Below are 24,910 nucleotides of genomic sequence, written 5' to 3'. Positions count from 1 at the left end.
TTTAATTAACGAAGTCAAGCGGCTCAAATGGTTCAAGATCAGTAAATGTATAAATAGTTATTGTGAAAATATTACGCCTCTATACTCCTACAAGCGTTTTAAAAGAAATAAAAGGAACCAGCCCCAGGCTAGGTCGACCACGTATGGCGAACAACGAATAGAATGTTGACAACAATGAACCAAACAAAACAAAAGTTGGAAGCTGAAGAGCAGACGGCGTAGTTGACATTGAACCTATGCAGCAACATCAGCAAGGACTGAACTGAAAACTTTCGAACGAAGGGAGCTACCGTCGCCACACACGGTTTGCGAGTGGCGACGCCAAGGGCACTGGCTTCCATGACGGCGCAGATAACGCGATATTGCACGACTTATAGATGGACATGACACTCGGACCTGCACCGACTCCACCAAACGCATCCACCGTGCTCCCCGTCGGAATTCTAAATCACAGCGATGTTCAAAAACTCCGTGGCACTCTGGAACCTGCTGGGACTCCGACGGTGCCTGCAGTACCGACCGGTGTCGTCCGACGTCGCGAGACCGATCACCTGGAACGATGTGTCCACGGCACTGCGACCTTTTTATTTCATCGTCCATCCTGACAAGTTCTGGAACCACCCGCGCGAAAAGCAGGCCAACGAACACTCGTTGAAGCAGCTGAACGCCTACATCGATGCCCTGCTGAACCAGAAGAAAACCGGCCCGCTCAGCCTGAACTTCTACGTCCGCCAGTCCAAGAGCGCACCTAGGCAAGAGTTCCGAAACGTCCAGATCCGACTCTCGAGCCAGAACGTTCGCGCGACCGTCCACGAAGTGCTCACGTCCTGCAGCCTCGCCACGACGGATCTGGGCCGGCTGTCGTCTGCGACGGACGAGCAGACGACAGGCAGGCCTCCGCGAGCAGACGACTCTTCCAACATATCTTCCTTCGCGGACGCCGTGCTCCGGCGCGCGCCCAGGAGCGCGCGCGACATCGAACGTGACGCCTCGCACGGACACTGGACGGTCGGCGGGCGCCGCGTCCTCGACTTCGAGAGGTTCTTGCGCGAGAGCGGACCTGTGGCTCGCGAGCGGTCGGCCCAGAGCGCCCCGATTCGCGAGGAGACGGTCCGGCTGTCCTGCGAGCTGGTGACCACGCTGCAACTGGCCGGCATCCGCTGGGAGTGCGGCTGGGGCGCCGGACACCACCGAGGCTGCCTTGAGAGCTTCCGGCGGCTCGTTCAGCAACACCCCGAAGCCGCCGAAGCGCTTCGGGGTCGCACCGTGGTGCTGGGCCGCACGACGGGAGTCTCCCTGGACGGCTACGTTATGCTGAGCATCGAGGAGGTGCGGCACAACTGGTTGTCGCTGCTCAAGGCACTCCCTCGCGGCGACCCGTACGTGGCGCGAGTTCCGCAGGCCGAGCGGGAGCTGTCCGAGGCCCTGCGCGGGATCCGCGTGGAGCACCGCAAGTTCAAGCCGTCCGTCGTGGCGCAGGCCTACGTGCAACAGCTGCAGAAACTGACCCTGGCATTGCATAGGTGGGTGCAATAGATGATAAGTACACTTTAGTACCGAAGAGATTAGAATGACGAAATTAATCCCTGGAGAAGGGGAACAAATAGGGACAAAGGACAAACACAAATCTGTGTTTGTGATAATTTATAAGGGTGCAGGCGGAGCTGGTGAATGTTAACCATGTTGAATAAACGTGAGACTGGGGCAGAAATAAGTCGAAGGAACAGAAAAGGACAGAACGACGTCTCAAACTCAGCTACTAGGTTTATTTAGTCCGCCTCCTTATATAGCGCACAATCAGCCACCAACAACACAAAGGGCAACCTCTAACCAGTTCAAATGCCAAACCCTCCAATCAGCCACCGCCAACACAAATGGACATCCTCTGTGCAGTCCAAATGCCAAACACTCCAATACGTGATGTAGAACTATGTTTGTGTTTGTCCTTTGTCCCTCTTGTTCCCCTTCTCCAGGGATTAATTTCGTCATTCTTGTCCAGCTCGCTTGCACCTTAGCATTTAATTGCATTATAATCAAAAAGAGATTAGCAGGATTAGAAACTACAGCTAACACAGCTGGGGACAGGCGGGACAGAGGAAAATTGGGACTCCCTTCCACGTGGCTCTGGCCCAAACCCAGTGGGCCCGGTGCTGGGGTAACGCTACTAGGTTTGACCAGAGGTGAATTGGCGACTTCCTTGCCTGGGGGGAAAAGGCGGGGGGGGGGGGGGGGGGGGTGACGTTTTTAGTGTTTTTGCCCAATCCCACAAAGGTCATCCTGGTGATATCCTACACCGTCTGGTGATGGTTGCAAAATTGCAGAGGGGAAGAGCTAGGGCCGGCCTTGCACCATCAAACGCCCTGGGCAAACTCCGACCGTGGTGCCCCCCCCCCCCCCCCCCCCCCCCCCTCCCCCCCTCCACCTGTCTTTTTATACGCCCCTATCTACTATAGGTACGCCATCACGTTGTTGATAAGCATCTGAGTAGTGGTCGAACTCAAGAGTTTTGTTAGACGAGAACCGCATTCTAAAATCGAATGGCGATTGAGCATATAGCTCAAAGGAGCGCGTCAGCATGCGACTATACCTCGTTCAGCGCTGCGCACTGAATGAGGGCAGTCGCATGCTCACGCGCTCCCTTGCTGGCAACATGCCCTACTTACAATTTTTTTTTATTCACAATTACCCTCAAGGCCCCAAGGGTCATTATTGGCGACGTGCGCGACCGAAAGCGTCGCTGTGGTCGGCCTTTCACGATTGGCCCAAAAGCTGACTATGACGTCGGAAAGGGTATACCATCGACGGAAATAAGAAGAATGAAGGAACTTTAATTTCGACGGTGTTGGCAGTGCTCCTTTGAGAGCGCAATGATTTCAGGCTTCCACCATGCTATTTACAAACACCATCGAACTTGTTGTTCGCAAGGTAATGACGTCACAAGGGGGAACCATAGGAGGGCGCCACCAAAACATCTCGCCGCTAATAGGGAGTATTCACTGGCGGCCATATCCGTGTGCGCTGCTGCTGAGCGCGTGCTGACGGCGAGCTTCCGCAGTCCTTTTGGAGCGTGCATTTAGCACCATCAAGGTTGCCGGTCTTAGCAGGCTATTAATGTGAGCTCGTTCTGAGCATGCGCTCTAAACAGCACCCACAAATATGGCGTCCAGTGAATACCTCCTATAGAGGGGAATGGTTGGTTAGTACAGTTCTAAATTTCGCGTTGTCGGTGATGGTGACGATGTCATCGGGAAGGCCATTCCAATCCACACTCCACAATAGCTTCTGGTATGAACGAATGTTGATGGGCTGCTGAAGTGGTCTTGGGACGGGCGATCTTGCATGAATGATCCACTCTTACAGAAATATAGCTGGGCGGGCTGAGGAGCGAACGTCGTAGTGGTTCAGAATAGTAAATTTTATGAAGAAGGCTAAGACGGGAAATTCTGCGACGAACGCAAAGCTCAGGAAGAGTTAATCGAGATTTCATTGCAGTGACACTAGAAAAGCGAGAGTAATCAGAAAGAATCAATCGAGCAGCACGATTTTGAACAGATTCGATTGCGTTGGTTAGAAAAGCCTGAGGGGGGTGCCAGATAGCTGAAGCATACTCTAGTTTAGGGCGAACAAGCGTGACGTAAATGAGACGTTTGAGGTTAGAACGAGACTTGAAATTGCGACGGATATAGCCAAGTGAACGGTTTGCAGAGGATATTGTCTTGTCTACATGAACATTCCAGGACATATTAGTGGTTAGATGGACGCCAAGATACTTGTACTGTGCAGTAGTCTGAAGGGCAATGCCGTTGAATGTTAAAGAGTTTAAGGGCTGGGAGGAGGAACGTGTGAAGCAGAGGTGTATGCATTTGTTAATATTGAGAGACATTTGCCATGTGCGGCACCATTCAGCAATTTTGTTAATGTCGTTCTGGAGTGCAATATGGTCGTCTGGGTCTTTTATTAGTCTATAAACAACACAGTCATCAGCGAAAAGACGAACAGAGGACGAGAGGTGAAGAAGGAGATCATAATGTAGATTAAAAAGAGTAAGGGCCCAAGCACAGTTCCCTGTGGAACACTGGAAGAAACGGGAGAGAAACAGGAAGACTTTCTGTTAGCGAAAACGAATTGAGAGCGATGAGAAAGGAATGATTCAATCCATTGAAGAACAGGAGGGTCCAGTTTTAGCGCCCTAAGTTTAAAGAGAAGGCGATTGTGTGGAACTTTATCAAAAGCTTTGGCGAAATTAAGAAAAACAGCGTTAGTTTGATAACCAGAGTCAAGATTTTTAAACAGGCCCAACTCAAAGGACGTGTGCTCGGTGTGCTCCGACGCGTTCATCGGCCGGATGCGGATGTTCCGGGGCCTTGCGGTACCCGCTTTCATTGTAAGTGCATCGACGTTGTGGGAAAGGATTATGATTACTTCATGCCAGGCACTTAGCCAGGATTTTGTTTCGGGAGGGGGGGGGGGGGGGGGTCGCCCATGACAAATTCTGTATGAGGGGGAGGGGGAGAGGATGTCCCAGCAAAATGGAAGATTTCGGGGGGGGGGGGGGGGGGGGGGCCTGGGCCCCATGGGCCTCCCCCCTGGCTACGTGCCTTCTTCATGCAGAGTGGTATCAGCACTTACAAGTGTAAAATCTGCACGAGGCGAAATGGCTTTGATGAAGTTAGTGCTATATCACGGAGCAACGCCCTCCTGATGATTGTGACGTAGCATCGGTGAGCACAGTTATGGAAAACTGCAGCGCGTGTGGCTGTCTGAAAGACTTGTTGGTGGCACTACATGACAAGGTTGATTCTCTCGTCAAAAAAGTTGTCTCGGTCAAGGCGGAAAACGCGTTTCTGCTTCTGCATCTGTCAAAGAACACGGAAACATTACGTCGTTTTACTGCCCAAAACTTTGAGCCACGGCCGACTGCAACGCCGTCTGCGCAACTTCGTCCTGCGTCCGCAAGCTTCGTGGAGGTTCTTGGGAAAGATTCACCTGGCTGGTTCGTTACATCAACCACTCTGGAGGTGTCCAGGAGCAGTTTTACTTCCACCCATCTGCATAATACATCTACATCTGCTGTGGCTGCAGGGTCCTCCGTACTGCCGCCCGCGGTGACCGTGCCGAAGGCGTCTACAGATGCCGATGGCTTTACGCTCATCCAACGGAAAAAAAGAGTCAAGCCATCCTCAGGTTCCCGCGCAAGCAGTAAGCTATCGTCAGGCCCTGGAGCACCAAGGCTCAAGGCGCTTTTTGTTTCGCGTCTCAATCCTGACACTACGTGTAGTGATGTTGTGGAGGTGCTAACTGCAGTTTTAGACGGAAAATCTTTTACATGCACCAAGTTAAAAACTAGACACGAAAGCTACTCCTCATTTCGCATTGCTCTGAACGAGGATGACTTCGACAAAGTGAACAATGCAGACATTTGGCAAATGGGCTCCCTTTTTAGGCCATTTTTCGATGTTGCAGGGCGCAATGATGTTCGTGACACAGCTACGCCCAACTAGCTTGTCAAATGAATTGTTCAGTGTTTTATCAAAACGTCCGCGGCCTGCGTACGAAGGCTCCTATTTTTTTTTTTTAATAACGTTCTGGGTGATTACGATATCATTTCTTTAAGTGAAACTTGGTTAAATAGCTCATTTGCATCCCTGGACTATTTCCCTCCCGAATATACAGTGTTTCGTCAAAATCGAGATTATGAAAAACTTTCCGTTAAATTCCGTGGTGGTGTACTAATTGCAGTTAAGAAACATTTACGGGCTATTCGCCGGTTTGATCTCGAATTCGAGTGCGAGTACGTTGGGATTGAAATGCCTCTACGTGATAACAATAGCTTACTTATAGGCACTTTTTATTTTCCTTCTAATGTCGACGAATCTAAGTTTTCTGACCAATTAGATATGCTAGGGGATAAATTAGATGTGGATCAACATCGAATACTCATACTTGCTGATTTGCGTCATTTAAAGCGAATGCCCTTCTTTCATTCGTTAACCTTCTCGGATTTACCCAAATGAACGGTCTTCATAACTCAGCAGGACATGTGCTGGATCTGGCCTTGGCTAACTATCCTACCGACAGCCTCATGTCTGTTTCGAATCCGCTTGTTTTGTTTGGCACATTCCTTTTTCTGTTTCCTTTATGATTTCTGTGGGGAAAGTAAAGCACAAAAACCGTGAGTCGCTTGCTCTCTCAACAGGTGATCACTTTGGCTTTTATCAACATTTAGATAATGCAGATTGGGCTTCCATATATAGTATGACCGATGTAAACCGTGCCGTTGAAGTGTTTACAAGCTATATCGTGTACGCACTTGAAAGTTTCATGTCCAAAAAGCGTCCTTACACAAGTCGTTATCCGCACTGGTACTCCAAGGGGCTTAAAAGTAAACATATTCGACAGATATCTGCCTGGTTGGGTGAGAGTTAAAGTCTGAAAATATATCTCCAACCAAAAAATGAAAAGCAACCCGACGTTTCAAGACCAACACGGTTTCTTCTTCAGGGGTGACTGAAGGCGCGCGGACACAGCAGCAGCTCCCAACCTCTTCGTCTTCAAAAAAGGAAAGAAAAGAAAGAAAGAGAAAAGAAAAAATTAAAAAAGAGAAGTTAGGAAATCGGAAAAATTGTAAAATAACTTGTTAGTTATGAAGATGGTCATCTCTTCAGCTTTTCCGTCAGGTCACGGAGGCCATGTGCGTACACAGAGGGCAGAGCGCCCAGCGACCTGTTTAGGTTTCCTGGGGTGTGCTGGATGTGCCACGATTCCAAGAAAAGTCTTCTTCGAAAATTGGGCTCTGTGTCCACCACGTGCGCGTTCGCGAAGTCAATGCGATGGTCTAGGGTATCGCAATGTTCGGCGATGGCGCTGCGCTCACTGTCAAACTTCCGCACGTCGTTCTTGTGTTGGCGGATACGCTCGGGAAAGTTCTTCGTCTCGCCGATGTAGGTAGCAGGGCACTCTGCGCAAGGAATGGTGTAAACCACGCCCTGTGCTTTTTCCTTTGGTGGACGGTCTTTCGGTCTTGGCATAAACCTTCCCAGTGTGGACGTGGGCTTGTGGGCCACCAGAATACCTTGCTTTCCCAGTACTCGTGCGAGCGCTTCGCTGGTTCCCTTTACGTAGGGAACGCTTATGCGCGCGACTCGATGGGGCTGTCGTTCTACTGGCATCTGGTTTTGTCTGGCGAGACCTTGCCGTCGGGCGATGCGCTCACTAAAGCTGCTAGAGTAACCATTTTTCTTTAGGTCTTCAATTATGGTCTTCTTCTCCTTCTTTCTATCGGTTTCCGACGAGCAGATAGTCGTTGCCCTACGCAGCAGGGTCGAAACCACTGAGGCCTTATGACTCGTTGGATGGTTGGAGACAAAATCGAGGTAGCGTCCGGTGTGTGTTGGTTTTCGGTACACCGCAAACGTCAGATCTTGTCCTCGTCGGTTCACCAGCACATCAAGGAACGGCAAGGTGCCATCCGTCTCATATTCTACGGTAAATTTAATGGCCGGCTCGATAGAGTTGAGGTGCGCCAAAAAATTATTCACGTCCCGTTCCTTGAGAATGCAGAAGCAATCGTCTACATAGCGCATGAATACTTTGGGGCTGTTGGGAAAAGACCTCAGCGCTTTTTGCTCGATTGCCTCCATCGTGAGATTCGCCGTTGTGACCGAGATGGCCGCACCCATTGCAGTGCCACTGACCTGTTTGAAAAGCTCCCCTTTGAAGGTGAAGTATGTGCTGCCAAGACAAAACTCGAGCAGACGGCACAGCTCTTCCACAGTGAGGTTGGTTCTTGTGGTCAAGGAGCTGTCTTTTTCGAGGGCTTCGCGGGCTGCAGCAACTGCAAGGGGAACTGGGACACTGGTGAAGAGGGACACCACGTCGAAAGACACTTGTCACCATCGCCGAGATGTAATTGCGAGGCGCGTTCCACGAAGTGGCCAGCATTTTCTACATGGGTCGACGTGTTTCCGACAAGGGGAGCCAAAGTCCGGTGAAGGTAACTGGATAGTGCCCGAAGCGGTGACGTTGTAAAGTCCACAATAGGTCGTAGAGGCACGTTCGGCTTGTGGATCTTTGGAAGGCCGTAAAAACCTGGAGCGGAGCCATTCCTGCAAATAAGTTGCAAGTAAAGGCTCTTTGACTGAGGGTATTTCTTGAAAATCTCTGCCAGGATTTTGTTCAAGTTCCTCTAAACAGGTCGCTGGGCGCTCTGCCCTCTGTGTACGCACATGGCCTCCGTGACCTGACGGAAAAGCTGAAGAGATGACCATCTTCATAACTAACAAGTTATTTTACAATTTTTCCGATTTCCTAACTTCTCTTTTTTAATTTTTTCTTTTCTCTTTCTTTCTTTTCTTTCCTTTTTTGAAGACGAAGAGGTTGGGAGCTGCTGCTGTGTCCGCGCGTCTTCAGTCACCCCTGAAGAAGAAACCGTGTTGGTTTTGAAACGTCGGGTTGCTTTTCATTTTTTGGTTGGAGATATATTTTCAGACTTTAACTCTCACCCAACCAGGCAGATATCTGTCGAATATGTTTACTTTCCAGTCTTTACGCCTTGACTTCGGACCGTAAACAGCACAGCTAGCGAAGCGGTTTGTCAACGTAACCCGCAGCATTTCAACCTACAAGTCTCATCTCGACTTCACGAGGTCCTGCCGGGATATGAACCTTGTTCCCCGAAGCCTCCGTCTCAAGCGCCTTGTCCACACAGAGGAAGGGCACAAGATCGTGGCGCAGGCAGAGAAACGATTGGTAAGCGCCAGAATTCACGATTGCCAGGCCACAATAAGAAGAAAAGAACTGGACCTCTTCTTCGCACGCCGGCAACTCGAGCACCGCATCCCGGACGTGTTCCCGGCTTTGCAGGCTTTTGCCACAAGTGTCGCATCTACTGCTTTGGATAAACGACGGACTTCTCAGAAAGAGAAGATTTCAAGGCTAACAAGATCGGACCGTTCAAGTCGAGGCACCAATGACACAAACTTTGTCAAGAACCTCTCCTCTCGACAGCTCTCGCCATGCGAGATTGCGGTCTTGGCAAAAGGCCACGGATTTAACATGACCACGCAACGGCCGCCTCTTCCAAAAATGGTCGCGGCTGTGGAGAACGGAATTATGCGCTTAGACCCTAGCATCCGGGATGGAGTGCGGCTTAAAGCGGTGGGCATCCTTTCCAAGCTCCCACAACGGCAACGACTCAACCTGCCGGCCGAAGAAGTTACAGCGCTTCGGAAACTTCGTGAAGATACGGAGATTGTGCTTCTGCCGGCTGACAAAGGGAAGTCGACCGTCGTCCTGGATCGGGAGGTATACGAGGAAAAGGTACGGGACCTTCTTGGAAGCCATGCTTACGTAAAGCTCAAGAAAGATCCGACGCCACAGGTTCAGAGGAACTTGAACAAAATCCTGGCAGAGATTTTCAAGAAATACCCTCAGTCAAAGAGCCTTTACTTGCAACTTATTTGCAGGAATGGCTCCGCTCCAGGTTTTTACGGCCTTCCAAAGATCCACAAGCCGAACGTGCCTCTACGACCTATTGTGGACTTTACAACGTCACCGCTTCGGGCACTATCCAGTACCTTCACCGGACTTTGGCTCCCCTTGTCGGAAACACGTCGACCCATGTAGAAAATGCTGGCCACTTCGTGGAACGCGCCTCGCAATTACATCTCGGCGATGGTGACACCATGGTGTCTTTCGACGTGGTGTCCCTCTTCACCAGTGTCCCAGTTCCCCTTGCAGTTGCTGCAGCCCGCGAAGCCCTCGAAAAAGACAGCTCCTTGACCACAAGAACCAACCTCACTGTGGAAGAGCTGTGCCGTCTGCTCGAGTTTTGTCTTGGCAGCACATACTTCACCTTCAAAGGGGAGCTTTTCAAACAGGTCAGTGGCACGCAATGGGTGCGGCCATCTCGGTCACAACGGCGAATCTCACGATGGAGGCAATCGAGCAAAAAGCGCTGAGGTCTTTTCCCAACAGCCCCAAAGTATTCATGCGCTATGTAGACGATTGCTTCTGCATTCTCAAGGAACGGGACGTAAATAATTTTTTGGCGCACCTCAACTCTATCGAGCCGGCCATTAAATTTACCGTAGAATATGAGACGGATGGCACCTTGCCGTTCCTTGATGTGCTGGTGAACCGACGAGGACAAGATCTGACGTTTGCGGTGTACCGAAAACCAACACACACCGGACGCTACCTCGATTTTGTCTCCAACCATCCAACGAGTCATAAGGCCTCAGTGGTTTCGACCCTGCTGCGTAGGGCAACGACTATCTGCTCGTCGGAAACCGATAGAAAGAAGGAGAAGAAGACCATAATTGAAGACCTAAAGAAAAATGGTTACTCTAGCAGCTTTATTGAGCGCATCGCCCGACGGCAAGGTCTCGCCAGACAAAACCAGATGCCAGTAGAACGACAGCCCCATCGAGTCGCGCGCATAAGCGTTCCCTACGTAAAGGGAACCAGCGAAGCGCTCGCACGAGTACTGGGAAAGCAAGGTATTCTGGTGGCCCACAAGCCCACGTCCACACTGGGAAGGTTTATGCCAAGACCGAAAGACCGTCCACCAAAGGAAAAAGCACAGGGCGTGGTTTACACCATTCCTTGCGCAGAGTGCCCTGCTACCTACATCGGCGAGACGAAGAACTTTCCCGAGCGTATCCGCCAACACAAGAACGACGTGCGGAAGTTTGACAGTGAGCGCAGCGCCATCGCCGAACATTGCGATACCCTAGACCATCGCATTGACTTCGCGAACGCGCACGTGGTGGACACAGAGCCCAATTTTCGAAGAAGACTTTTCTTGGAATCGTGGCACATCCAGCACACCCCAGGAAACCTAAACAGGTCGCTGGGCGCTCTGCCCTCTGTGTACGCACATGGCCTCCGTGACCTGACGGAAAAGCTGAAGAGATGACCATCTTCATAACTAACAAGTTATTTTACAATTTTTCCGATTTCCTAACTTCTCTTTTTTAATTTTTTCTTTTCTCTTTCTTTTCTTTCCTTTTTTGAAGACGAAGAGGTTGGGAGCTGCTGCTGTGTCCGCGCGCCTTCAGTCACCCCTGAAGAAGAAACCGTGTTGGTTTTGAAACGTCGGGTTGCTTTTCATTTTTTGGTTGGAGATATATTTTCAGACTCCAAGGGGCTTAGATCAGTTCTGAGAAAACCACTTTTTGGTATCTAAAATTTTCTGAGTCGCGTGCGTTAGCTAAGACATTGCTGAAGCGCGATAAAATATTACACCGTGATTCAGCAGAACGTAGCTTAAATCGTGACCCAATGGTTTTCTGGCGATATGTAAAGGATCGCACAACTACAACTTCGTCATCAGTAAACATAGCTGACTCGTTTGGTAATATGCTGTCTGAGCCCGAAGATGTATCAAATGCATTCGCGAGTTATTTTTCTTCGGTTTATTCTTGCGGCCAAACTGGATCGCCTGTGCATGGCGTCAGTGATAATGCCAGTGATCACCTGTCAATTTTATCTTTTGAAATTACTGGTATTGAACTTGCTACATATCAGAAAACTGAAGCCAAAGTTATCAGTTGCATTTGACAGCACTCCAAGCTTCATTGTTAAAGGATTCTCCTATATTTTTGCGCCCGTCTTAACGCATATTTTTAACTTGTCGTTGCAGAGCCTTGCATTTCATTCCCTGTGGAAGAACTCTATTACTGTGCCAGTACATAAGAGTGACAGAACGGATGATGTAAAAAATTAGAAACCTGTGTCGTTGCTGTCTCCCTTTGCTAAGATCTATGGAATTGTTTTATTTGAGTGCATTTCAAACTTTTTTAAGCATAAGATAAGCCCTTCACAACACGGCTTTATGCGTGGAAGGTCTGTTGAGACAAATCTAATGCCTTTTTTAAATTTCGTTTCGCCTACTGTGTGTCAACGTGGACAGGTAGTCGTTGTATATTTTGACCTTTCTAAGGCTTTTGATCTGGTAGACCATTCGCTCCTTGTACACAAACTAGAATCCTACGGCGTGAGTACCTCCCTTTGTTCCCTGTTTCTAGATTATTTGTCTAATAGACACAATTTTGTCCGTGTTCTTGGACATCACTCCCGGCCCTATGTTTCTTCTTCGGGTGTGCCGCAAGGCTCCATACTTAAGCCGATCTTTTTCAATGTTTTTTTTTTATTAATGATTTGAGCTCAATTGTTCGCAATTCGGTCATCTTGCAACATGCAGATTATGTCAAGTTGTTTAGGCAGATCATATCCTTGGAAGACTGTGAAAAACTTATGGAGGATGTCAGGCGTGTGTGCGATTGGTGTCGTCGGAACATGCTAACGTTCAATCCTTCTAAAACTGTAATTATGTCTGTGTAGAAAGGTACAAAAAATACACTTTTTTTTACCAGATTGGCAATGATTCCCTGCGAAGAGTGGAGCGCACGCGTGATCTTTGTGTATACATAGATTCTTCGTTATACTTTACTGTACATGTTAACAACCTTATAAATGACTTGAGTAAGCTGGGAGTAATTTCTAGAATCACGCGTGAGTTCTCCACATCAACCTGTATTCTACGGTTATATTTCTCGTTAATCCGGACCAAGTTGGAGTTTTCCTGTGTAGTCTGGAATAGTATTAGTTCTACGAGCCAAGAGATAATTGAAAATGTTCAAAAGCCTTTTTTTTTTAATTGTTTACGATTGTTACATTGGTCGTACTGTTTATTATTCTGATGCAAGACTGTTGGAACGATGCAAATGTCCTACTTTGAGTTCCAGACGGCATGAGCGCGATCTTGTTTTCCTGTACAAATGTATTCATGGATTAATTGATTGCCCAGATCTCACATCTGCTATTAATATTCACGTTCCGAGTCGAGTTTTGCGGGTTTCTCCGACATTCCATATTAATCACATCATCCAAACCAGTCCCATGACCCGTATTTAACACTTCTACAATACCCTCAGGGGAGCAGATATTGATGTTTTTAACCCAAATTTCGTAGCTTTTAAGACTTTTGTAACTAACCTGTGAAAATTTTGTTGTGCATCATTACCAAGGCGTCAAGCTGTTCATGAGCACAGAAAATAAACAAATGAATGATTGAATGAATGAATAGTGTCGTGTCGGGTGCCATGTTCAAAAAAATTAAATAGCTGAAAAAAAAAAAAAAAAAAGAACGGGGGCACGGCGGCGCCCTCTTTTTGATGGCGCCCTGGGCAAGCGCCCAGGTCGCCCACCCCTAGGGCCGGCCCTGGGAAGGGCAAAGGGAGAAGTCATACTTTTGGTTTTTACTTTCTAGGCTATAGTCAATTACAAGTTAAGAAGGTAGTAGAAGCTCCCCCCCCCATAAGCGTGATGCGCCCGCTTCAGACGCCTCCGCAGTCGAGAAAATAGTTCGCTGACAACGCCCCTTCTGCTTCAATTGATGGATATTAACTAAAGACAGACAGACCTTGTAGCGGGCGGCAGCTTGCGCCACCTAGCCGAGGCAAATTATGTATTTTAGGCTTCCACATTACTCGCTCCGGAAGGTTGAAGTAAAAAGAAGGCTGCAGTGCAACGAAAATTGTAACTTTTATAAGAAATGCATATATGGTTGTTGGTTTTAGCTTGATAACCTTCCTACACGAACTAGGTACATTCCGTGCATTTGCTGCGTTTGTTAAAAAAAAAAAATGCGTTTTGGGTTTTGAAGGCTTCTGCGATTCGCATTTTGACAAATCCGAAGTCGTCTTTTCTTTTCCGTTATGATTCCCAACGTGAAGACTCTGATTCTTCTTCGTCAAGAGAGTCTGGTGCAGCCTTGCCGTCTATGCCAAGGTGCCTCTACACGAAGCATAAGAGCGGCCATGTCCTCAGCCGAGTTGCACGGCAGCTGATAATAAACGCGTACGTTCAAGTGCGACACGAACCGCCCGCCAAGCCCGGCCTCACTGTGGAAGAGCCCTGTAGCAAAGTCAGCAAACTGCTTGGCGTTGGTGTGCGCACTATCCTCGAGATTAGGAAGCAGGTGAAAGAAACCAAGGGACAGGTTGTGACACCTTCTCGTAAGCGCCCAGCAAGTGAAGGCAAGAGGCGGCGCAAAGTCAGGTACGGCGACTTCACGTTGCGCACTGAGATTGTGCATCCACCGTTTCTTTCGATGGAACGAGGTCCCCACGGTCATGAAAATAACGACCGAATTCTGCACGAGCACTGAACCTCCCTCGTTGAAGGCTTGGATTGTGCGGCGGCTTTTCCATGACATCGGATTCGAGCATGACAAGAGGGAACGAATCTCGCGGCTGATTGAACGAGAGGACATCGTCGCCTGACAGCAGAAATACCTGCATGAGATCGCACGTCACCGACAAGATGGTCGGAAGATCTTCTACTTGGACGAGACGTGGGTGACGGCAGTGCACACTGTCTCAAGGGTCTGGGTAGACACGACCGTGGCCTCGTCTCGCGACGCCTTCATGCGTGGTCTCTCGACTGGCCTCAGGCAGCCATCGGGGAGTGCTAGCGTCTTATTGTCACCCACATCGGCAGCGATGAAGGCTTCGTTGACGGCTGCCTGGACGTGTTCCGTGGACAAACGACCGGCGATTACCACGAGGAAATGGATGGTGCCCGCTTCGAGACGTGGTTCGACGGTGTCCTCGACAAACTGCCGACAGGAAGCGTTATCGTCATGGATAACGCTTCTTACCATTCACGGCGGTTGGAAGCATAAAGCATAAATCGGACGTCTGTGGCCATTGACACGAGAGGCCTCTGGGAATAACAAAACCGTGTGTTAGCACAGCGGAGAGCGAAATCCGAGTACCAGTGCTCTATTTTGAAGTCTAAAGGGGACGTCGGTGGTCATTCACACGACCGAGGCCACTCTGAGAATGACAATAACGTGCGTCAGCACTGCGGGCAGCTAACTCTAACTGCCAATGATCTGTTTCGAAGCATAAACTGGACGTCGGTGGCCATTCACACGACCAAGGCGACTCTGGAATTAACAATAACGTGCATCAGCACTGCAGACAGCTAGCTCTAACTGCCAATGATCTGTTTCGAAACATAAACGGGACGTCTGTGGCCATTCCCATGACTGCGGTCACCGTGGGAATAACAATACCTTGTGTTAGCACAGTGGAGAGAGAGCAAAATCCCAGTGCTAGAGCTTGGTTTCGAAGCATAATAGGACGTCGAAAGTTCCCCTGAAGTCGACGGCCATTATGACTCTTGGGTTGCACTTCGACGAGTTGGCTAACACCTCGTGGTGGATGAGGAGCAGGCTGCCCTGTGCGCCGAAGTGCGGTCTGAAGGGGTGTGGCATAGATTTCCGGAATTTCAGAGGTGCCATTGTACTCGCTTGAAATATATCGTAAAAACAGCACCGATTGCTTGACGTAAGGAAAAGTCGGCTACAACATTGATGAAGGATTGGTGAGAGGACGGAGATCTGGGGAATGCCAATGCCGGTAACTATAGGCCTAGTTCAGTTCGACTCAAGCTTGATATCGTCTGTTATGCAGAAACGCTGTGATGAAGTGAAGCGGTCTTCCATAGAGACCTCAGTTTTGAGCCTACCGGACTAGTGCAATTTAGAGGATTAAATCAAACCTTTTTGGAGCCGATAAGAACCACAATGCGCAGATTGCAGCCAGACTTGTTGCCGAGGACAGAGTTGTGAAGTACTGAAAGGTCGGTTTTGAGTGCTTGGGTGGCTTCTAAAGCTTGCTTAGAATGAATGGAGGTATCTCTGGGTTTTGTGATGCTATAGTCTGTAACAGGCGTAATCCCCTTTTCCGTTGGTGCTGCTGTAGTGCTCCCATCAGCTTACCCAGAGGTCAAATGTATAGTGCAGGTCACGATTGGGGTCCCTTCTCGCACCCGGATCAAGTGGGTCGCCTCCTGGAAGGCCTGGGGATGTACTGGTGGAGCAGAACTGTAGGATCAGTCTAATGGGCTGCTAAGAAGTTATCCCATACGACGAATCATGCAGAGCCCTTTGAAGGCTGAGGTCTAAGGCTTGCAACGAGATCAGATAGGTAGGTGGTTGCTTCCCACTGTCTGTGTGCACTCGCCATACCCCTCGGCTTGGGGAGCCCCACGTTAACCTTTAGCTCTCAGGCCCGAGCTTGCTGTACTCGTCATAATTTTGCACCAATAACGCCGATATCGAGTCCATCTTGTCCACTCCAGAACCATTTCAAATTTGCCTGATGGCTCCTTATCCAATTCCAGATCCTGAACTTTAACAGCAGAAGGACGTGAAATTCATTTTTTTTTGTTTAGAGTGCATTTTGTCTGGCGATGGGTATCCAAAAATGATGCCTGCGAAAGTGTTTAAGTAACGCGGCTCGGAAACAGGCTTTTTGTGCGGTGCCACTCATTTCATCAAATGTCATTTCCCCGACAGTTGGTTTTATCAACGCTGCGACGTTTTATCAACAGATTGTTTCATCGACACTCACTCATCGGCATATCTTGCTATGTTTCGTCGACAACATTTTTGTTTGGTTAGGGGTGCGCTGGTTTGTTGGTGAGCAAGGGTACGGGTACATGCACGGGGGCAGGACCACACTTGCACGCTGTTCCGAAGCGGCATGTACGGGTGGCTGGGTAAGTCCACATTTTTGTTATGAACTGCTGAGGGCTGTCGCCGCAAAGCTTCGTGAACTGGGTGGGTCTGATAGTTTAACATGTGCCCCAGTGATAAACGCACAACAAAATGTTCCTACAGCGTGCAATTTGTGTGTCGATGAAACTTCACAGCACGGTGTGGTAGTATCGATGAAACAATCAGTGTCGATGGAACGAGAGTCGTGAAAAGTTGCTGAAACATGTGTCGATGAAACGTCAGGGACCCTTCTTTCCGATGGTTCCATGTAAGCTCTGACAATGAGGACAGCAAAGCTGCCTCCACGAAGCTCTATATGTTTTTTACACGAGTCTGTCTTTGCCAAGGTAGACCAGGGGGGATATGTTGCACGTTTTGGACTCCCAGGCGACTAGGGAGAAGGAAGGGACGTACGTGTGAATGAACGTATCTTAGCAGCACCACGCAACGCGTCATCAGCGACTCCACCAATCAACATCCAAAGAGCTTTGTTGCCGTCACTTCCTTCTCCCTAGTCTCCTGGGAGTCCAAAACGTGCAACATAGCCCCCCTGAAAGATGATGGCAGACTCTGAAGAGCTTGTTCGCGGCTACGGCCTGGTATAATGCTGAGATACATCAGAAACGTAATGAGGCGGTTTGAGCTGTTGCTTGATTCTAACATTATTGACTTTATTGTTATAAAGACAAATCATTCTGCCACTTGCATTCGGACCAAGAGGAGGAGGAGGAGGGAAAGGAAACGCGGCGCAAAGCGGGGGCGGCCACATTAAAAGCGCTTACGTTGCCAGCATAGGTTTTGCAGTGAAGAAGTTGCTGCCATATACGGCGGACTGAGTTTTACTTTCTTTTTCGTTTTGGAAAGAGAATGTATAGTTGTGTTACATAAGTTCTCCTACATACAGACAACGAAGTTTCATTATATTTGTTTTGTTTACTTGGTTTGAAACCCTAAAAACGGGTTTTTGACGACTTATTGCTTTTATCATTTCGGTTACAAAAGCAAGGCAAAACGCTCGTAGTTCCCGCCCTCAGTACACGTTGGACACCTTCCACACTTTGACACCAGATAACTGGATGAACAAGGATTTACATTTACTTGAGAGGTGCACTTTCTTCACTTTCTCACTGTCAAGCAGCCGGATCAGCTGGCGGCAAGCCGCGGATGAAAGGCTTGAGCGTCAACAGCCTAGAGCCACTACAATATCCCAAGTGCACTCAATGCCGATGCGGGCTTCTGTCAACCGGCAGCCCAGCACAAACCGTGAACGTTCCAGCTCTTCGTCATGAGACGGTGTTGCAGAAAGCAGGGTAAAATACAACTACACCGAATCAAATCTTGGCTTGTGATCGCGGCTTTGTAGATTATCGTATTTGTTTTTGCTAGAGAGACGCAAACGACGGGCATAACAAAATCGCATACCTTGCAAAAGCACTTCCCCAGTCACCTTGCCAAAAGCGCGAAACACGGAGTTCGCACCGTCCTGGATTACCAGTCTTGTACCTGCTTTAGAGCGGTTTGTACCTGCTAGTAGGTATGTCTACTGAAACTGCAACTTGAAACTAGGGGCAGTGCCAAAGGGAAAAGAGACAAGGTTGGGAAAACTTGTTCGCTCTCCCTAATTACTCAACTCAAGTGATTGTACCATAATAAATTCACCAACACTTCTTCCCAAAATAAAGAAAAAGAAATATGTTCACTACGTAAAGAATGGTCTCAGTTCATCCGTCTGTGGGCAGGTAAAAAACGTTGCCCTAATTTATTCACACCGCATGATGAGCGCAACAAACTCACACGAGATTTCCAGGAAAATTTCGGTGGTGCCTTAAGTTTCCCTGAAATACCGTATAACCGGTAGTTTACATGCCCGAATCATCTACTCGGGCGGTGTGCGTCGCTGTGCAAACGCAGTCCAACAACCCGAAGCATAAAAACGGCAGATTTAGAACAACTGTTCTATTAAAACGACGTAAGTTTGTCGAAAACGCCCGCAGCTTTTTACTCACGGTATGCGTCGAGAATCTTCCACATTTTGAAACGGAAACGAAGGAAGATTTACTTTAGAAAACGCTCGCTGCGTCCTCCCGGACCAGCTGGACCGGATCAGCTGACGACGACAGGGCTGAACCCGTTTAACGTCAACCCCACAACAACCAATTTGCACACCGTGTTAGTGTGGGTTTGTACCTCCAAGCACCGCACCACACACCACTAACGTTTCAACTCTGTCGCATCGCCGTGTTGCACCAAACAGAACGAGATCGCCGAAGTCAACGCAGCGCTGTCGTGAACCTTGCCCTTGGCTTATGGTTGCGCACTCGTGGACCCTGTGACTCCCTTCGCTTTCAAAGCACACACGACGATTACGAATGATAGTTTCCATCTTCTGGGAACATTATAGGGGCACTTCGGTCACGTCTTTGCTACGTGCGTGTGCTCGCAAAAACCAAACAAAAACAACGAAAGCAAACCGGCTGTAGTTTCATCGTACATCGGAGTTGCGCCGTTGCCAGATTTTCTCTGTCAGCTCTAACTTAAAGATGACCTACAGATGCAGCAACACTGGTATAAAGTTTTAATATGGTGGCCCCCACGGAGCGCCGTCAATTCTGAGGAGGGTGCATTGGAAGCGGCGGCAGCTTCTCTCCTCCCCCCCCCCCCCCCCCCCCCCTTGCACCATTCAAAGATATAAAAACTTTTTAGTAAAAAACCCGAGACTGAGGTAAAACAGATGACGACAAGGAAGAGAAGGAGAACGCAAACACAGCTGGGCAACGTCTCAAACACAACTGAGCTGTGTTTGAGACGTTGCTCAGCTGCTCATTCTCTTCCTTGTCGTCGTCTGTTTTACCTCAGTCTCGGGTTTTTCAAAATGTTTAATTTACACCAGCTCACTTGCGCCGTTACGTTCTGCTCATATGAAAACACGTTTTTAGCGCTTAGCTGTGCATCTAAATAGTGCAAGAAAAGTCAAATTGAATGATGATGATAGCAAGTCGGAGCAATTCGGTCGCTGCGTGTGAACGCGGGCGGCCCGTGTTGCTGGTGTTGCGACGTCAAGTTGCTGGGTGAAATTGCCCCGTCTGAAGCGGGCCTTATAAAGAAGAGTTTGGTGACCGCTGCATTTTAACGTCGCTCCACGGAAACCACTGCGAAGAAAAGCCGATGCCGTCACGATGTTGAGGCGCAACCTCAGGCAGAGAAGCAGACGGCGTTCGACGTTTGTACGATGCTAGGCCTTACTCCCGCATTAAACTTTTCGATGGCAATGCTCAACGTTACTGGAGCAAGCTCAGTTTCGCAGCTCCCTATTCTCACCTGCAGATGCGAGTGGCCCAGGTGACTGACGGTCACGAGAACTAGCGGCGCTACAGTCGGATCTTGCTTCCCCGTCTCGCGCGTTGTCTACCACCACCGCGTTGAGAGCTTCCTTCTTTTCTTCCTTTTTTTTTTTTTTTTTGCTTCCATGTGTATAATAGCAAAAGAAAAGATGATGAAGATGAAGTGTAATACACCACAGAGATCAGAGTCAGCGCATTGTGAGTGTTCTTTCTTTGAGTGTTTGAAATTTATTTTTGTGTGCGTCTGTTTCCTTGCGCTGTGAAGTGTTAGTATGAATCAACAACTCGCCCAAGCTCAGTCCGGAAGCAAGACTCGACTGCAGCGCTGCTAGTTCTCGTAACCGCCACTGAGCCCACGTCGCAGGCGGAGCTGTGAAACTGAGCTTGCTCCAGTAACGTTGGACAATGCTATCGCTGGATTCTCACGCTGTCGCGCAGAACCTATTGCGAATAAAAGTGGACGCGGTTACGAATTAGCGACGTATGCTCGGGTAAGTTAAAAACCGCATTAAGAAACAGAACAATTGCTGCAGGATACTGGAGTCGTAGAAAATCTGCCCGCCAGCCATGTTGAAAATATTAATTTGCCAGAACAAGATTGGTTCGGGCAGGTCGTGACGTCACGTCGCGGAAATAACGGGACGCGATTGGTGGCGGAGGAATACAAAATTCCCTTTGAGGGGCATTTGCCGCTACCTTCTTGACTTGTAACCGACTATTGGTGGTTCCAGCTACCACCTGATATAAAGGGTGCAGCAGTTAGCGTCTGTCCATCAGAGCTCCGCTATCCATCCGTCCATCCATCCATCCATCCATTGTCCCGGAGACTGCCCACGGAAGGGCTTTGCGAGCGGTGTTCATACATTCGTCTGTATGGTACTTTGTAGAGCAACTCGACTGAAGGAGGCGATCATCACCTCGTGGGGATCTTAAACGGAGGCATGAGAGTTTCGCTGCATTTGCTACTCTAAGGTTTGCGTCTGTCCATCCCTTTTCCGTTAACATACTCGGGGTGCGATTCCTTTTGCCAACATGCTATTCCTACTTTTGCACCTATAGGCGGGTGCTGAAAATGTGTAGGCGCCAATCTCCGAAACAGCGCATAATTTTAAAGTTGAAAACAGATTTCGTGTTGCTAACATCCAATCAGTGAATTCCTTTGTCAATCCTCTCTTCCACACTGCCTGGACTTGACAAACCAACCTCACCGAGCGTCTCACGCACGCGTGCCGCCCCATAAACCTGGTCCGCAGGAGGCAGGCGACGGTACACGAGACAGCTCGGGCCGTCTCGTGCCCCGCTTGCACTGACCCGCGGCGGGGTTGTCCCAGTGATGTCCCATACCATGTCCAAGAATTTCCTTTCTTGGGCACAAAAATTTTTTAGGTACTTTTTCCCTGCAAAGTTTTTAAATATCCTCGCATATTTCCCTGCATTTTGTTACCTTTATTTTCGCGTGAGCTGATTTCTGCAGTCATGCAGGCCACTATGAGCGCATTTTACCACAAAAGCCGAGTGAAACCGTATGCTTTAAGAGAAGAAAATGTTACTGCACTACCGCAAAACCCAGCATAACTTTTCGCTATGTGGATTACGAAACTGGAATTTCTGGTTTCCAGAAACAATTCCAGTTAGATTTCCAGTTCCATGAGTGAAAAATTATACTGGCTTTTCGGTAGGGTGGTCAGTTTATATTTTAATAACGAAATAATATAACCTTTAGCAGTGTTTGGTAAAGTACATCTATAATTAGTGCTCGGTGTAAAGTACAAATGAAATGAGAGTTTAGGTACTTCTAGCAAGGTAGTAAGTACATTGGGTGGAATTTACTAGGGGTAAAGTATTATAAATATCACATACTTCCAAAGGTAAAAGTACTTTTTAACACAATCTTTATTTTCCAAAATTGCGGCGAATGTTGGATTAAGATTCAGTCAAATGGCCACGGAGAAGTCGCTTCGCTTTCGCTGACAAACTACTTAACACCATCAACCTATGCGGAACTTATTCGCATCGGTCTTATAGCCGATATTACTTCACTCAAAGAAATTACCGAATGACATCTTGAAAAACGATAGCGTGCTTTTACATAATACACTTTTTTTTTTTTTTTCAAAATTGGAGAATATATTTTGGAGTCGGAAGTTGTACCTCTGCTTGGAAAGTACCGAAAAAAATTAAATGAAGTACAAGTACATACTTGGAGAATGTACTTTTAAGTACAAATTTTCTAAACCTACTTGAAAAAGAGTCGTTCAGGCACCTTTTTCCTGCAACACGACTTTCTTTCCCGTCTTAAAACTTTTGGACCACTCGACATTTTTTGTGTTTAGTTCCCGCAAAGCTTTTCCCGAATTCCCTCGTTAATCCTTAAAATCCCCTGCAAACGCGTTAAAATTCCCATTTCCCTTTTCACCAAAATGGAGACCAGAAATTCCCTGAAAAAGGGAAAATTCTTTGCATGGGAACATCACTGGGTTGTCCCGTGTGCAGAAAGGCCACAGTGGCCGCATTTTCTCTCTGTCGTTCGTCGTCCCGGTTCATGCCCGACCGACCCCCGCCTGCCCGCAGGCACATCTGGCAGGAGGGTCTCCCAAAGGAGTGGCCCGACCGGCTCTCGGACCACCAGCTGGGCGTGGAGCCTGAGGCGGGGCCCCTCATGCTCTCCCCGACAGGCCAGTTCCTTGCACCGGCCTCCTGCCCACCCTCCCTGCTGGTGGGCTTCCTGACGGAGCACCTGGGCGCCGCCGGGCAGCGCCGCCGGCTGTACTGCAGCCAACGCCGCCTGGAGACGCGCCTCCATGCCACCTGCCTCCAGGCGCTGGCCCTGGAGTCGCTCTCCAAGGAGGACGACGTGACGCCTGACCGCATGGTGGTCTGCTGCGAGGGCCTGCTGCGGGAGGCACCCGCCCTCGAGCCCCTGCTGAGCGGCTGCCGTGTCCATGTGTCCCACTACTTCTCTGTGATGCAGGACGGACTCCTCTGTGTGCCCTGGGACTGGCACGGAGCTCCCTGAGCTCCGGCCTAGGACTGCTTTTTAGGAGAGTTTAATTATTGCCGACGCGTCGGAGCCTCGCGTTAATTGCGGGCGGTCCAAGCTCCAACCTAGGACAGTTTTTATGACAATCGCTAGCGCGCGAGTTTTGCTTCGGCGTGGACCACATCAGAATAAACCAGTCGATTGATTGTTTTTATTTCAGCAAATGTATGTTACAGGTAATGTGAAAACCGTTTGGGCCCGTAGCTATTTAGGCTAGTTTGGGCCAATTTTAGTAATACTGTATATTGGGATGATGGTCACTGAGACGAAAACGCTAAAAATACGCAGATATTTATGAAATGACGGGGTTAAGCAAGTAGTTATACGACGTAAAAAAAGGGCACACAAGAAATAACCACGCTTGCTCTCGTATCAGTTGGACTAAGACGAGCCGGTACTAGTCGTCTCAAAGCCATGCTGGTTCTGCTGACCCGAGCCCTGGCTCAAACTCCCGGGGTTTCTGTATTATCTAGACTAGGTTGTTTTAAGGCTTTGCACGTTAGGCTTGTGAGATTATTTGTGGTGTGGTTGCATGGGTGTATTTTCCCTGTTACTCACCTTAGTTCTTGAGGCATCTGGAAGAATTGATTCCTCTTTGGTCTGCGAATGAGATGTTTAGAAATCATGAAGCCTCGAGGGGTATGGGAAAGCTGTGGGGAGGATAGTGTGGCTCCTGTGACTAGGTTGATAGATTTTTTATACTGGTCACACCAAGCAGAGGGTTTAACTAGGATTGAATCTACAATAACAATCAGAAATTTGTTTTCTTGTTTAAAGAGCTGGAAGCAGTTATATCAGCCTGTTGTTGTAGCACAGTTTTCATGAGAAGTGTTAATTGCATGAAGCAACACTTTAATTGATTGATGAATGCGCAAATAAAATTACAATTTTGACTTGTTCAAGCTTGGTCTTGGCCAACAGAAATAGCTGAACATAGCATAGCCTGTTGAGTGATATCTGTTGTTTTGAAGGTGTAGTAATGCACAAACGACCTTGTGTGCAATGTCACAGCGATTGACCTTTTCATCGTATCTCATTCTGCTTAATAAAATGAGAAATAAGCCTGAGGTAAAATGAGACTGAGGAGAATAAATCTCAAGAGCCATGGCGACCATTTTGGAAAGGTGCTTTTTCTTTTTAATGTAAATAAAAGTTGTCGACATGAATTGAGAACATACTAAAATGCAGTACCATGGGCTCATACAAAGGCGCCTAGAGAAGTGGCTTTAGCTCATATAATCAAAATATTATTACGTGTTTCTTAAAAAAAAAAAAGAAAAAAAGCGATGATATGGTCAAGATTAGGGTCATTCGCTCCGCAATGGTGCTCCCATGGCGGTCGTCCTCTGTGTCGTCTGCTTCCCAGACTCTGGAAACTTGTTTTAAAACATTGCTCGACTAACCAGGATCCTGGTTAGGATCCTGGTTCCCAGGATCCTAACCAGGGATCCTGGGAACCAGGGATCCTGGGTTCAATCCCCACCCCTTCCCGTTTCGATCTGGATGAGCATCGTACCGGCGTGCGGTCGTGGATCACTACTGCGTGGTGCACGTTAAAGACCCCACAGGCAAGCGGTTGTACTGCATTGGCTAAATTGCTCATCTACAGCGAGTCACTCGTTGCAACTTTGAAATGGCTGACCGTGACTACATGCTGCTTAAATATCCGCACAACCCCCAATCTGCAGGCAGAGCCTATGCGGAGAGCAAATCGTATGCTTCTTGAGCGAGGGCTGCGGTGACGTCAGAACGACGCCGAGCTCTGATTGGCTTTGATTGAAAGGAGAGTGGGTAGACCTCAATGCTTGATGCCTGGAGGTGTACTCACTATTTTTTTCAATTAGCCAATAAGAGCTCGGCGTTCTGACATTATCGTAACCCCTGTGCAAGAACCAGACAAACTTGCGCTCCACATACAGTTATACCCCATTCACACGGTCAACATAAAAATACCTT

General features: G+C 48.5%; 1 protein-coding gene across 2 annotated transcripts; it reads left to right on the top strand.

The window, feature by feature from the left end:
- Nucleotides 1-167: 167 nt before the first annotated feature.
- LOC8051921 (T-cell activation inhibitor, mitochondrial) lies at nt 168-23,856 on the top strand. Of its 2 annotated transcripts, none has more exons than XM_029970431.3 (2): nt 168-1,523; nt 22,486-23,856. In XM_029970431.3, exons 1-2 carry the CDS (start codon nt 457-459, stop codon nt 22,928-22,930), a joined length of 1,512 nt encoding a protein of 503 aa, XP_029826291.2. In that variant the 5' UTR covers nt 168-456; the 3' UTR covers nt 22,931-23,856. The 2 variants fall into 2 exon arrangements, with proteins under 2 accessions (XP_029826291.2, XP_042146845.1); XM_042290911.1 differs by having other exon boundaries at nt 182-1,523; nt 22,590-23,856.
- The last annotated feature ends 1,054 nt before the right edge of the window (nt 23,857-24,910 follow it).

This window comes from Ixodes scapularis, unplaced genomic scaffold (genome assembly GCF_016920785.2).
Source record: "Ixodes scapularis isolate PalLabHiFi unplaced genomic scaffold, ASM1692078v2 PGA_scaffold1__304_contigs__length_218370807, whole genome shotgun sequence".
Classification (NCBI taxonomy): domain Eukaryota; kingdom Metazoa; phylum Arthropoda; class Arachnida; order Ixodida; family Ixodidae; genus Ixodes; species Ixodes scapularis.
The sequence above is the reverse complement of the archived record's forward strand: the minus strand, read 5'-3'. Positions and strand labels throughout refer to the sequence as shown.

Bases quoted from the DNA above. Each gene is read 5' to 3' on its own strand.
- LOC8051921 (XM_029970431.3), top strand. From the start codon at position 457: ATGTTCAAAAACTCCGTGGCACTCTGGAACCTGCTGGGACTCCGACGG. The intron at 1,524-22,485 runs GTGGGTGCAATA...GCCTGCCCGCAG, and splicing joins CTGACCCTGGCATTGCATAG to GCACATCTGGCAGGAGGGTC.